This window comes from Meriones unguiculatus, chromosome 1 (assembly GCF_030254825.1).
Source record: "Meriones unguiculatus strain TT.TT164.6M chromosome 1, Bangor_MerUng_6.1, whole genome shotgun sequence".
Taxonomy (NCBI): Eukaryota; Metazoa; Chordata; class Mammalia; order Rodentia; family Muridae; genus Meriones; species Meriones unguiculatus.
This window is the reverse complement of record NC_083349.1, coordinates 84,628,903-84,642,993: the sequence shown is the minus strand read 5'-3', so window position 1 is coordinate 84,642,993 and position 14,091 is coordinate 84,628,903. Positions and strand designations below refer to the sequence as shown.

The 14,091-nt window shown below is 41.0% G+C and overlaps 1 protein-coding gene across 3 annotated transcripts in view; it reads left to right on the top strand.

The window, feature by feature from the left end:
- Ptdss1 (phosphatidylserine synthase 1) overlaps window positions 1–14,091 on the top strand; it is a 66,277-nt gene that overhangs the window by 10,276 nt on the left and 41,910 nt on the right. For 2 of the 3 annotated variants that reach the window (XM_060393066.1, XM_060393060.1), the window contains exons 2-4: window positions 474–565; window positions 8,315–8,359; window positions 11,071–11,195. In XM_060393066.1, coding sequence (XP_060249049.1) covers window positions 474–565; window positions 8,315–8,359; window positions 11,071–11,195 — 262 coding nt within the window. The remainder of the gene's footprint in view (window positions 1–473; window positions 566–8,314; window positions 8,360–11,070; window positions 11,196–14,091) is intronic. The other variant, XM_060393070.1, reaches the window with a different exon arrangement.

Genomic DNA, 14,091 nt, shown 5'->3' with positions numbered 1-14,091 from the left:
ATGAAAATTCCCTTGCCACTTCCTATATCAAACAAGGATGTCTTTTGTTAATCGTAAGATCTAAAGGCAATAACAAATCTTGTGTTTTGATATCTTGAAGTTTTTGTGTTTGTGTTCAAAGAACAATGGGTCTCAAATGCATGTTTGAATAGAATATTATATTGGAGTTTAAGATGGTCAGTTTTATTTATATGTTATGTTTTATAATTTTTGGTGCTGGAAATGAGCTTTGTGCATGCTGGCACATACAGCACTGCTGAGCTATACCTTCAGCTCCCAGTTTTCTTTTATCTAAGAACTGGGCTTTATTATGAGAGTGGAAGGAAGTGACACTGAGTAGTAAACTGTGTAATGACTTTGTTCCGATAAAGAAAATCTGCAGTCTCCTGGTGTTAGACTATGGAAAGCATACAATTTTTTGATTTCCTGCTTAGAATTGAGAATGAGTTTTCAGTGTTATTTTCCATTTTCAGGGATGACTCTGTTCCTGAAGACAACATCTGGAGAGGCATCCTTTCAGTTATTTTCTTCTTTCTCATCATCAGCGTGTTAGCGTTCCCCAATGGTGAGTGATGTCTTGAGTTATGAACGTCTCCTATACATCATTCTGTTTTGATTTTTTGAGATGCAAGCCATCTAGAAGGTGGGTTTTGTGAGTTGGTCACTGGCATAGATTTAGGAGACAGACTTCCTGTTCTGCCTCCTCCCAGATCTGTGGCCCCTACTGTCCTTAAATGTGTTTCAGGTTTTTTGTTTTGTTTTGTTTTGTTTTTTTTCCTGTGTGATAGGGATAACAGGAAGGTATTGTGAGAGCTAACTAAATGAATAATGTTAAACCCGTGTATTGGCTTAGTTTTTATTGCTATAACAAAATATGCCTTATAAAGAATATAGGTTTTGAATCTTAAAATTTGGAAGCTTAAGTAAGTTTGTATTACTGGCTGTAGTGAGGCTCCTTGCCTTTGCATCATGGTGCATGGTCTTATGATGGAATTATGCTAAGACAGGATTTGATAATTTATAATAATTCTTTGAAGGAAACTAATGAGGGTCCCAAGAGAACCGCATTATTTATTTTGAGGGCAACACTCACAGTTACTTCCCACTAGGTCCTGCCTCCTCCGGCTTCCACTACATTTTAACATTCCTGTACTGGGACCAAGCTCCTGACACATGAGCCCTTTAGAGCCAAACCACATGCAAACCATGACAAAAAATAAGCTCTCTATAACTGTTCTTTTTATTTGTTAGTTAATCTGTTTTGGGGGACAAGATCCTGCTATGCATTCCAAGGCTGTGTTAACTTGCTCTAAAGAACAGGATGGCCTTGAACACTTGATCTTCCTGCCTTGGCCTCCAGCATGCTAGGATCACAAACAACTACGGGCATATGCTGCTGTGCCCAGCTTGGCTGTTCTTCTCTGTCATGTTTTTTTATTATTACTAGTGAGCTGTGCAATACTCAGTTACTGTTACTTTTTTCCCTCCAAGACAGAACTAGCTCCAGTGAGTATTTATTACTTAAACAATTTGCCATTTGTGATTACAGTGACCTTTGCTAATTGTGCATTTGGATTGGGCAGGAATTGGATGATTTCCATAGATCCCCTCTGTCAGGATTAGAAAAAGAAAGAGGCAAAACATTTCTTGCATGCTTCTAATTCATATATTCCCTCTGAAGTGTTCCTTACAAGTTGCTCTATTTTGTTCTCAATCCCTTTTCATATCTCACTACTAGAATATTCTGTTCTCTGTATCCATTTCTAAACATGTACTGCTTTACTGTTTTTTTCTCACACCTCTTAAATTTTTTGCAGTCTTCTTTATGAGTTATGCTCTTTATGAGTTATGCTCCATGGATCTGCTCAGATTTTAAATAGCATCCTTCAGGATGTATTCATCATGTAAGTTTCCATGCTTCAGTATACTGCTTTGTAAGGCATAGGAAGCTCATTCTGAATGTTACTGAATGCTGTTGGACATGATCCATGGCAAATGCCTTCAGGTTTCCCAAACTGGTGGCAGTGGAATTTTGTTTTGTTATTTTGCTTCTTTTGTGTAGCACTGTGTTTATAAAATTATGTTGGTATTTGTTGTTAGCATAGAAGTCACGAGAGTAGACATACTAGTCTGTTCCTTCAAGAAGGCATTCCAGATGACCCTGTTATTTGGGAGATGAGTTTAACTTTCCTAACATTTTAGCCTTTGTTTGTTTACATTTGTGTGGTGTGTATGCATTCTCAAGTGTATGTGTTTGTAGAGTAGAGGCCAGAGGTTGATACCAGGTGTTTTCTTGGATCTCTGCCCATCTTATGTATTGAGGCAGGGCCTCTCCACTGAACCCTGAGCTCACTAGTTCCTCCAAGGATGCTCTGACTCTTCTGACTTGTGTTAGGATTACAGGTCGACCATCATGCCTGCCAGACAGATATGCGAGTGCTGGGAATCTGTGCTCTGGTTCTCACACTTTGGGAGTAACTGCTTTACCTACTAAGTCTCAAGTTCCTGCTTCAGCTTTTATTTAATTATGTATTTTATTTCTGATTGCTCTATATGCTTGTACACTTGCCTGCCAGAAGAGGGCATCATATCACCACCACATTGGTTGCTCACATGGTTAATTGAACTCAGGAAGTCTGGAAAAGCTGTCAGTGTTCTTAACTGTTGAGCCATCTCTCCAGCCCTTTTTATTATAAGGTTGTTTTTTGTTTGTTTGTTTGTTTTGTTTTGTTTTGTTTTTTCCCAGACAGGATTTCTCTGTGTAGCCCTGGATGTTCTGGAACTCATTCTGTAGCCCAGGTTGACCTGGAACTCAAAGATCTGCTTGCCTCTGCTTCCTAAATGCTGGGATTAAAGTGATGCACCACTATGCCCAACGCTTCTGCCTTAAATTATATTTATGTTCGATGGAAATCCCGCACTATCAGGAAAACCTACAGACTGTATGCAGATATAATAAATTTCTTTTTCTTGGTGATTGATGGTTCTTACTATTCACAGTTACTAAGATTGGAGGACAGGACGTACATTATTGACCTTGCTCAAAATTTTGCTAAGAACAACCCTTCTCTGTCAAATGTCTTTTTCTCTACCAACTTTCATTTTCCTCCATATATGCATCATTCAGGGTCTTCAGATTTTAAGTTTAGAAGGAGAGCTTCATCATTATACTTTGTTTCCTTCAAGGACACACTGTTGGAATGTTACTGAAGACTGTGTCTCCCCTATGCTATGAGACTGTTATAATTCAAAGGTGGTATAAAAATACAGCTTAGTTCTTAGTGGTCATGTTTTCATGACTTTGAAGGTATATTTGTTTATCTGTCTTTATCAATCTATTCATTTATTTTCTGGTTATTTTTTATTCTAGAACTTTCTTAAAAATTGAGGTGAGTCTCAATAGTCCTGATTTACAAATGTAGCTTCCCTTGTGCTTTTTCAGTAATTGAGCACTGGAATTCTTTCACAGATACTTTTCTCAGGATTCCAAAGCCATGGAGGGCAAGGGATTAAATCTATTTGAAGTAATATTTGGTTGTAACTTCTGGGTTTTCCTCCATTCTTCAGTGAAGCCCTTCAGTTGTGCCCTCTTTCATCATGGGACCATGCATTTATTTTGTTTTGGAAAGGTAAACCCATGCTCTTGTTCCCTACCTATTACCTTATTTTTAGCCAAACCATGCAGACTCTGTAGTCTAGGTGAAGAGAGGAGGGCCAGTCTACAGGTCACGTAGTTCAAGCCCACTCAGTTGATAGTTGAGAAAACTGAACCCAGTGACCACCAGTCATCGTCTGAGGTCACCTGCCTGCCCCTTTCTGCCTGGCTTTCAGACTTGAGTCAGCATCTTCTTTCCTCAGCCTTTCTTCAGCCATCTGTCATACTAAGTCCACTATGTTTCACCTGGCTATGTAATATGCTTCCTCTTCTTTCTCTTTTTCTTTCTGGAGGCTTTTCTTTCTCATAGTATGGACTTGGTTGGCCTATGCATAGCATGCTTTGGCTGTTGCAGAAGGCAGGTGACGGCATGGCGCTGTCTTGCTACCTACAGATGGTCTAGAGTTGGAAGAAGCTAGAAAACTTATCTGAGCCTTCTTAGAGTGAAGAGATAAAAACAAGAGCTGCAGACATCGTTGCAATAACCCACACTCAGATAACTAACCCAGCCCCATGAGAGCAAGAATTTAGCCATACCCATGAGAGTTTACGTTAACCTAATTAACTAAAGAGCTGCATTAATCATCTAAACACCTCTTAGACTACCAACAGCAGTCAGCCAAGGAAGCAATCAGATTTCAACATGCATTTCCAGATCTTCCAGGGGACAAACCATATGAAACCAAAGCATAAGGAAGGCAAGCAGCAAGGTTCTCTTGCAGCCATGCTTGCACAGCACACATGTTTACATACTATGTTTTCTAAAGGTCACTTCACACTTTACATAGGTTGTAAAACTCATTTATCCATGTAAAGGAAAGCTTTAGGAGTAGTTTCTGGGGTCCCAACAGAGGTTGTAGAGGGCTTGCAGTTTTTCCCTCAGCTCCAGCTTTCAATATGCTGGCCTTCTTATGAGGCACCAGAGAAGAGCATATTGTTGAGCAGACTATGTATTACATGACTCATCTCTTGCTCTTGTGTTGTTAACTTATTCTCTGTTCTTACCACCCTTGGAACATGTTCCCAAGTGAAATCATGAAAACAAATGAGAATGAATGGCCCAAATTCAAGTTTTCTTTCAAAGACAATTGGGGTCATGCCTTCAAAGGATGGCATACGCAGCATGGTTCTGTTTGGGAAACTTCACAGGCATTTGTCCTTGACCTATTAAAGGCTTCCCCAAATGCTTGTGTATAAGTCTGTTTGTTCATGACCTTGGTACTCCATCTTGCATTTGTGAATTCAAATATGACCCCAGTGTAGCACAGGGCTCTGTGATTCTTTTTATAGACTGTGTAATATTAGATCTAGAAACTTCAGAATAGGTTAAAGAAATGAGGAAATTGTTTGCTCTCTTATATAACATGTGATTCAGAGACAACATGGCCCTTGAGCTTGGAAAATACAGCAAGTGGCTGTAGGCTTATTAGTCTTGGGCCTCTCTACTCACATGGTCTTAAGCTGGCAACCAGGATGGGCATTGTTCAGTAGTGGATGAGCTTAGGTGTTTTTTTGTGTTGTCAGGAATGAAGCAGCCTGTTTCTGATATTTAAAAATCTTTGTGTGTAGATGTGTGTGTGTGATAAGTATGCAAGTATATATGCCCATGTTTACATGTGTAAGTGCAGGCACATGTGTGCCATAGCATACAGGTGGAGGTTAGTGATAACCTCTGGTGTTTGTCTCTTTGTTGTTTGCCACTACATCTACCATGATATGTGGCTTGTGAGCTGCTAGGGATTCTTCTGTTACCGCCTCCCTTTTCACCATTGCAGACCTGGAATTAAATGTGTGCTATTGCAGTCAGCTTTCTGGCATTTGAACTCAGGTACTCACACTTGCACAACAAATGGTTACCAACCAAGCCATATCCTTAGCCTTCTGCTTTTGATTTTTGAGATAGAGTGTCTCAGTTTGGGTCACTATTGCTGTAAAGAGACACTATGACCAAGGCAACTCTTAAAAAGGAAAACATGTAATTGGGTCTGGCTTCCAGTTTCAGAAGTTTAGGCCATCATCAGAATGGGGGAAGGCATGATACAGTATGGAGGCAGACATGGTACTGAAGAAGTTCTACATCTTGATCTGAAGGTAGCAGAAAAAGAATGTCCCACTACGCCTAGCTTGAACAAATGAGACCTCAGAGCCCACCTCCACAGTAACACACTTGGTCACTCCAATAAGACCACACCTATTCCAATAAAACCATACCTCTTAATAGTGCCAATCACTATGGGCCAAGTTTTCAAACACATGACTCTTTGGGGGCCATTACTATTTAAGCCACCACACAGAGACTTATTTTGTAGCCCAGGTTGGCACTGAATTTCTAATCCTCTTGCCTCAGCCTCCTGTGCTCTGGTACTGCAGGCTTGTGCCATGACATGGAGCTTGAAGAATTCTTTACTAGAACGTTCTTAGTGTACTTGTTCTCAAGTCTCTTTGGCTAGAATTAGCTCATATACTTATTCTCCTGTCCGGAGAACAGAGATTTATAATATCTAGAGGCAAATGAGCATTTAGATGTCCAATAGGTATATATTAACTGAAAAAATGCATGGGAACTAGGATTACCTCTCATGGTTTAGAGTGTACCCAGGTTAAACAGAAAAGGGGTAGACACCCACCAGAATCCTTTAGGTTGTCAGTGGATGTGTGCCAGGATTAGGTTCTTAGGCTTCCTCCTTGTTCTGTTGGGAGATGTCATTCTATAAGGAGGTGTAATAGAAGAGCCCTTGGGAGACAGGAAAGGAAAGGGTATAATGTCTACTTCACATTCCTTGTCATCTCCCCCTTTTCTATCTTCCTTTCTTCTTTGGTTCCTTAACAAACAGCAAGGGCTGGAAAGATGGTTCAGAAGTTAAGAGCAGTGGCTGCTCTTCCAGAGGTCCTGAGTTCAATTCCCAGCAACCACATGATGGCTCACAGCCATCTGTAATGAGATCTGGTGCCCTCTTCTGGTGTGCAGGTGTATATGCAGACAGAACATTGTATACATTCTAGTAAAGGGCTGGGAACACCAATCCACACACAAAACTTCTACCCAAAACTTACCCTGCCTACGAGATGTGCAGGGATAAATCTAGAGCAGATAGAGCAGAAACTGAGGGAATGCCCAACCGATGCCTGGACCACCCTATCAGAGAGTGCCAACCCCTGACACTATGAATGATACTCTGCTAATCTTGCAGACAGGATCCTGTCAGTTTTCCTATGAGAGGCTTTACCCAGCAATGCCTCAAAACAGATGCTGAGATTCACAGCCAAACATTGGTTGATGCATAGGGAATCTTGGGGAATAGTGGAAAGAAAGAAAAAGGACCAGAAGTGACAGGAGCTCCACAAGAAACACCAAAAGAGCCAACTAACAAGAACCCAGAGGAGTTTGCTGAGACTGAAGCATCAACCAAGAACCATGCATGAACTGGACGTAGGCCCCAACAAGATATAGCAGATAGGCACCTTAGGCTTCAGGTGGGTCCTCTAGTAAGGGAAGTGGGGACTGCATTGGATAGGGCCTCACTTGCTAGTTTTATATCCCTTTCTCCTGGCAGGACTGCCTTGACTGGCCAAAGGGCAGAGAACACATTCTGTCCTGATGCAACTTGAGCTTGGATGGATGGGAAAGGAAGCTTCCCTTTTCTGAGGAAATGGAGATAGGGAGGAGGGACTAGAAGGGGAGGAGGGAAGGGGCTACAAGGATTGTAAAGTGAATAAAATAAATAAATGAGAAAACAAACAAACAACAAAGCCTCAATACTTCTATCCCAGGATAGCAACTAATCCATAAGTGCAAGTTTAAGTTTAACTATGCCACCCTATCCCTGGGATAAGATGGAGACCATTTGAATCTGCAGTTAGTTATGAGACTTTTCAGGGGGCAACCTTCAGTGGACTCTTCCAGCTTCTGTGGGCCCTGGGTATAGTCTATAATAGCGGCCTTCCCTCAGACTCTGTCACCTTTCATGACTGTGCATCTCCATGACTCTAGGCTTGACCGAGAAGCTTCAGGGTCTAACTATCCTATTGGCTGACTGTGTGCCTGGAGTTAGATTTTTCACCATTCTGAGCCTCAGTTTCCTCATCTGTGTTCCCCAAACCTATTCACAAAAACTAGCTGACATGATTGTTTTGGGCATTGGATATAAATACAACAGGTTTTGCTCTGCTTCTCCATTGAACCCTACTAGAATTATTATGCCTTGACCAAATGAGGATGCCACTGACCACTGTTCCCCTGCTGGCTGAGTGGTTGCTCTACATCCTTCACTGTTTTGTCAGCAGCTCCAAAGGTCAAGTTTAGCAACTGAAAACAGAAGCCAGGGTATAACAGCCTGGAAAGAAAGGCCTGACATCTCCTTCTTGGCATGTGAGGTTCATAATTCTGCAGTTCTCCGAAGTTAAGAAGGCTATGTCAGCTCTCCTCTCTGCTTCTGTTTCTCTCCTCTTCCCTGTGTCTGGGGTGTGCCCTTCTCCCCCATCTCTCTCTTACCCCCATAAGGCTGTTTTAATTAAAAAGGTGTGGGCAAAGAAAAGAGAAAAAAAATAAAAACTAACAGTGGAGAACTTTTGTTTATTATTATTTGTATATTGATGAACAGAGCTTTATTTTTCCTGGCTCAATCCAGTTCATTCTAACTTCATATCATGTCTTTGCAGGTCCATTTACTCGACCTCATCCAGCCTTATGGCGAATGGTTTTTGGTGAGTCCCATTAGTAAATGAGAAAATTTTTTCTACTTAAAAAAAAAAAAAAAAAAAAAAAAAAAAACCTTTTCTCTGTGTCACAATAGTGTTTTTATATCGTAGCTTAAAAACAAACAAACAAAACTTTTTGGTGTACCTAATACAAAACTATTACTAAGATTCTTTGATCAAAAAAAATAGATGGTAATGGCATATATTCTCATATGTAGGAGCCCTTTCTGTTCTACGTGCCTGCTGCTGACATTTTTGTGTCTTCATGTGCACAGAGCTTGGCTTCTTATTTTGTGTTTCTCCCTTTCCTAGTGTAAGCTCAAGTGCATGATAAGAGCACATTTGTCTTCTTAGCATCTGTGGAAGCCCAGCAGGGCAGCTTCTAGCAACTTGGAAAAGAGAGACCTCTTTTGAAAGACAGAGCCCACATTTAGTCTTAAGTTTATCATTAAGCATATAAAGATCAAGTCTTGTTTTTACTTGATTCTGTCCCCTAGAAAGTTAAATTGCCCAAATGTGTGTAAATGAAATTTCTAATACCGAGAATGTTTGGCTTCATCCTGCCTAAGTAAGGCATACAATAAATTATTGTACGTTAAGACAGCATTACCACGCTGGAAAATTTAAAAGGCTAGTTTGCTAAAAGTTGCCGAACTTGATATATCCTTCCGCTATTAAAGGTATTCTTCATCTTTGTTTTTGTTTGTTTGTTTTGCTGTCTTTGAGACAGCTCTGTGTAGTACTGGCTGTCCTGGACCTCACTGTATAGATCAAGCTGACTTTAAACCTGTAGAGATTAAAGGTGTGTGCCACCACATGCAGCAACTCTTCATTGTTTTAAATTTACTTAAGAAGTTTTGACCATCAGCTATTTACTGAGTATGTGACAGGTTTGAAGACCTGAGGCTCTCTTTGGGGGGAGGGGGTATAAGAAAAAGAAGACTATATTCTTGGGAACTCCTCCTCGAGCCCAGGACCAGATGACAGCTATAGTGAGTAACTATTAAAGAATGCAGTAGTAAAAAAAAAAAGTAAGCTGTTACTAAGCATTAGCTAGTTAAAACTGGGTGAGGTGACAGTGACAATGACTGAGTGGCTGCTTGCACTGGAGTAGTGAGGAGAGGCCTGGGGGGGGGGGTGACAGTCTAAAGTTTGACTGCAACTAAGGGTCTGTGCATGTAGTACAGGGCCTTCAGCTAAAGATAATGGCCACTAAGGTGTCCTCATGGCTGTAAAGCACTTGGAATGTTATAGGCTGTGGTGGGCAAGGGAAAAACAGTAAGCAAAATAGTAGAGAGTGAGCATAGACAGAAGCAATTAGGCTTGTGGGCAAGTTAAGGAGTGTGGGTGCAAAGGACATCAGATGATATGGTTCTATTTACTATTTGAAAAAGATACTCTTGGGCCTACAGAAGTAGCTCAGTTGATAAGGTGCTTGTTTGACAAGCATAAGGACTGAATTCAGTCCCCAGGATCTCAGCCTTCTCCAGCATGCATGCTTGTTCATACCTGTGCAGGTGCACACACAGGCCCAGGTGCACGTACATACACACACACACACACACACACACACACACACCAGTTATGCTTTAGTATCCTTAAAGTTTCATAGTCCTCAAATTTCAGCCCAGAACTCTAGTCTAAACATTTCTATGTCATAGATCATTTCTATCTATCTTAAAAGAATTATTTCATAAAGATTGTAATTTTAAAAGGTTATAGTGGAGGCTGTCATGTAAAACTAGTGCATAAGTGCAAAAACCAATGTAGGCCTTATGTGACAGAAAATTTACGTTTCTTGGCTCTAAGATATGTGGCTGGGTTGGCCCTGTTCTACAGGGGGCCTCAATGCAATATTCTGCTTGGTGAATTTAGAGGGGCCTGGCTAGAACACCTGGGGCTGTAGCACTTGTTATGGATTCATATCAGCTATGTGCATCCTCTTCTCTAGGGTGCCTATTTGAAGATCAGAGCTAAACAAAGCTTGTGGTAAAAGGCAATTAATATGACAGTGCCTGGATTCCCTGCATCACTGATTTAATTCCAGCAGGTTTAACGGAAGAAATGACAACCACCTTCTGGAGGGGCTTGGGGGTGGGGTGTCACATCTGTTGGAAATGTAACACACAAACTTTTGCCTTTTTATATATTAGTGGCTTGACTTTTTAAAAATGACTGGTGTTGGCTATCTAGGATAGATGTGACAAGAAAATAATACCTGCCAGGGCTATTTGAAGGATTAGTCTCACAGAATGAAAGTATGACCCACCTGTAGTCTGCTTATTTATAGAACATTGTTTTGCTTATTTCCCCATTGACCTTGGGAGAAAATTAAAAAGTTGTTCCTTGCCCCTTAGTCCTGTCACTTTATCACCCCTTAGTTCATTTCCCCTCTCTACCATCACCCTAAACTCATAGTGAGCTATCTCTCTCTTCAGGGGCATATTTACATGGCCTTTTTCTATGTCATGTTTCCCCAAGGCCACCTTATACACATCCTCTGCTGCTGATCCTTTAAGGCTTTAAGTAGCATTTTCCCAGAGAGGGGGAACCCTTTCAACCTGAATTAGGACTGTGTCAGCCTCTTAACAAAGAAAATACATGACTATGATAGGTTCTCAAAAGGCTACATTGTGATATTCATGTGTATCGTAACTCCAAGCCACTGGGTCTAATGCATGCCTCTCTTAAATTTGACCTTGTTTTGTTTTTATCAGGCCTCAGTGTGCTGTACTTCCTATTCTTGGTATTCCTCCTTTTCCTGAACTTCGAGCAGGTTAAATCCCTAATGTATTGGCTAGATCCCAATCTTCGATACGCCACAAGAGAAGCGGACATTATGGTATGTACTTGTTAGTGGTTCAGTTGTGAACTTGGTAGACCAACATGTGTAAGAAGTATTGGGTCCACAGTTTAAGTTGATTCCTCTCCTATTTCCTGGGTGTAGAGCTGAGAACTGGATCTCAGGGTGCAGTGTTGTATAGGTTTTCCGAAGTGATGCATACAGAAAAAAAAAAAAAAAAAAACCCTCTCATGTAACAAGGGCATATACTAAGAATACACACACACTATCATTACACGGCCTTGGGCCTGAACTCTGCTCATATCACTTATCTGTTGTAGGACCTTGGGCAAAGTACTTCAAAACCTGCTCCCTCTTCTGTAAGGTGAAAATGGAAATGCATGTGGTGGATGGAAAGGGCTTATTGTGAACTCTACAGAATAATGTTGTTTATGCATCCTACAAGGCCTGCACAGTGCTATGACTTGAGCCTGCAGAACTCAGGGATGCCTTTACTAATTTAGTTAAAAGGATCTGAAATGGAATACAGATGAATAGCCAGAGAAGAGGTACTGAGCTTGAGGGCTGGCTGGTTTCCAAATGCAGCAGCTTCTTTAATCCATTTAGAGGTACATTGTATCACAATGCTAGCATGCAAATGTGTTGCTCTCCACAGACCTTTCCAAGCCCTGTAGTTGAGGAGCTTTCTTAGAAGTTTTGTCATAGGCTGTAGGGTGGGACTGGAATGTTCCCACTTCTACATCTTTGTCTTTTAGTGCTCAGTTCCCACCTATGAGCCACCAAGTATTGCCTCTTTAAAATAAGAGATACTCCAATCACTGTGAGATTTTCAAGGCATTAGGAGCTCTCTCTGGTACAGGTCAAAGACCATTAGTACAGTAGATGCAAACCAAAGTAAATAGCTATTGTTTTGTACTGTGACATTCTGGTCTAGTCTGTTGAATGCTACTATCCAGTACAGGTGTGAAGGAAAGGGTGGTGTCCTGGAGAAAGAATAGGCACAGACATTTGCTCTGGCAATTAAGAAATAACACAGGGATGAAAAGATCAAGAAATAATCGGATCACAGAATGGCTAGACCCTTCTTGGGATGATACCTCTAAATGTTTAACCTTATTTCCCTGGTTTACACAATGAAAGCAAAAACAAGAGCTTGGAAATTAATTAGACACCTAATTAGGATTTTCACTCTCAAGGAAAAAAAAATGACAAAGGATAACTAGTTGTTTGTGGCTTTCAATTGAGGTAACAAAACATCTAGAAGAGGCAGGTTTGGTGGTGCACTCAGCACTCAGGATACAGAGGCAGGAACATCTCCAGGAGTTAAAAATCAGCCTGGTCTATATAGTGAGTTCTAGGACAGCCAAGGCTACATAGTGAGACCCTGTCTCAAAACACCAAAATGAAAACATCTGGGATAATCACTAAAAAGAAAGAAATGTTTATTTTGCTGTTATAGAGGTTTCAGTCTGGTTAGGTGATTCATGCTTTGGGCCTGTGATGGCAGGAAAACTGCTTAGATCGTGGTAACCAGAAAACAATGAAGGACTGACATCCTGCAGCCCTCCTTGAATACATGTCCCCACTGGCTTATTGCCCCTTGGAAGGCTGCAAGTTTCTCCCATAACTTTATTTAATGGAAGAACCTTTGGAGAAATATTCTAGACCCTCACTGTAGCACCAATTCAAATGATGGTTGTAGTTTATTCTGACAGACCTGTACCAGACATTTTCTGTATTCAGTATAATCCTCACACATGCCAGCTATTCATTTGACAAAGGAGGAAAGAGAAATTTTATTGCTACCTGTCTTACTCAAAGCAAAACCTGCTATCCCTTAGTGCTTCAAAACCTATACTTTCAATTTGAGTGTGCTTCAAGTATAACATTATCACAGTCAGGGTGGTCATGCTTATAGTAGTCTTAGGAAATAAAAATATTTTTAAGAAATGTAATGGAAGTTTTGGGTTCTTTGTATATCATACAAATGTGCTTTTGTTTTAATCCCAAGTGTGGGATTTTAGTTGGGCTACAGTTTTTTTCCACAGCTGTTAATTATCACGTGTGAGGTGTGATCTTTGCCAGCTGGTAATGGCCTTCTACATGCCGCATGGAGAGGGGCACAGTCTAGGACTCTGAGATTATAAATATGAGAGCAAGCACGAGACAGTGGGGTGTTCTGAGTGGCATTTGGTGTTGGCATGTGGCATGGAGCAGTTGGAGAGACCAGAGACCAGAGATAGTGTGGCTGTTTGGAGCAGACAGATGGAGAGAATCGCTTCAGGGCACAGTGGCATAGAGGAGCCTGTTAGCTGCATCTGCAGTTGATGGAGATTGGAATAGAGCCTTAAAAGAACCCCATGACCCTAACTAGCTGGGAGAAGTAAAAGGATCTGGGTCCCCTATACCTACTAACCTTTTCTCTCACCTATTTAAGGTTGGGGGTTAGTGGAAGGGAGTTAGAAACCTAAACACCCCAAATAAAGTAGTTTTTAAAAAGACCTCTACAGGTGGTTTTGTGCTACAAAGAAATTTGAGAAGGGTATCATAGATAAACTATTTTCCAAGGCAGCTTTTTTTAGGCTTGAGCAAAAGTAAACTGGCTTGTAGGAGGTTGTACTATTGAAGCTATCACAGGCCAAATGGCCTGTGGGAGCAGTTAAATTCTGTTTGTGAAACTTCTTTAGAAATCTGACATCACAATGACATCTGAATGTCAAAATCCACAATAAATGCAACTGCTGTTTAAAAATCTAATATCCAGTACTCGCTAGTTCTTGCTAAGCCAGGTGAGGTGTGCAGCTGTTTGTAGTTCCAGAGGTCTAGGTGGTGTGGAAGTAACCTTCCCTTTTTCATCCCTCATCAGGTTTACTTCCTCCAGTCAGCCTTCCATGGTGGTAAAGACTCTCGGACGGCTATAGAGAAATATCTGTCT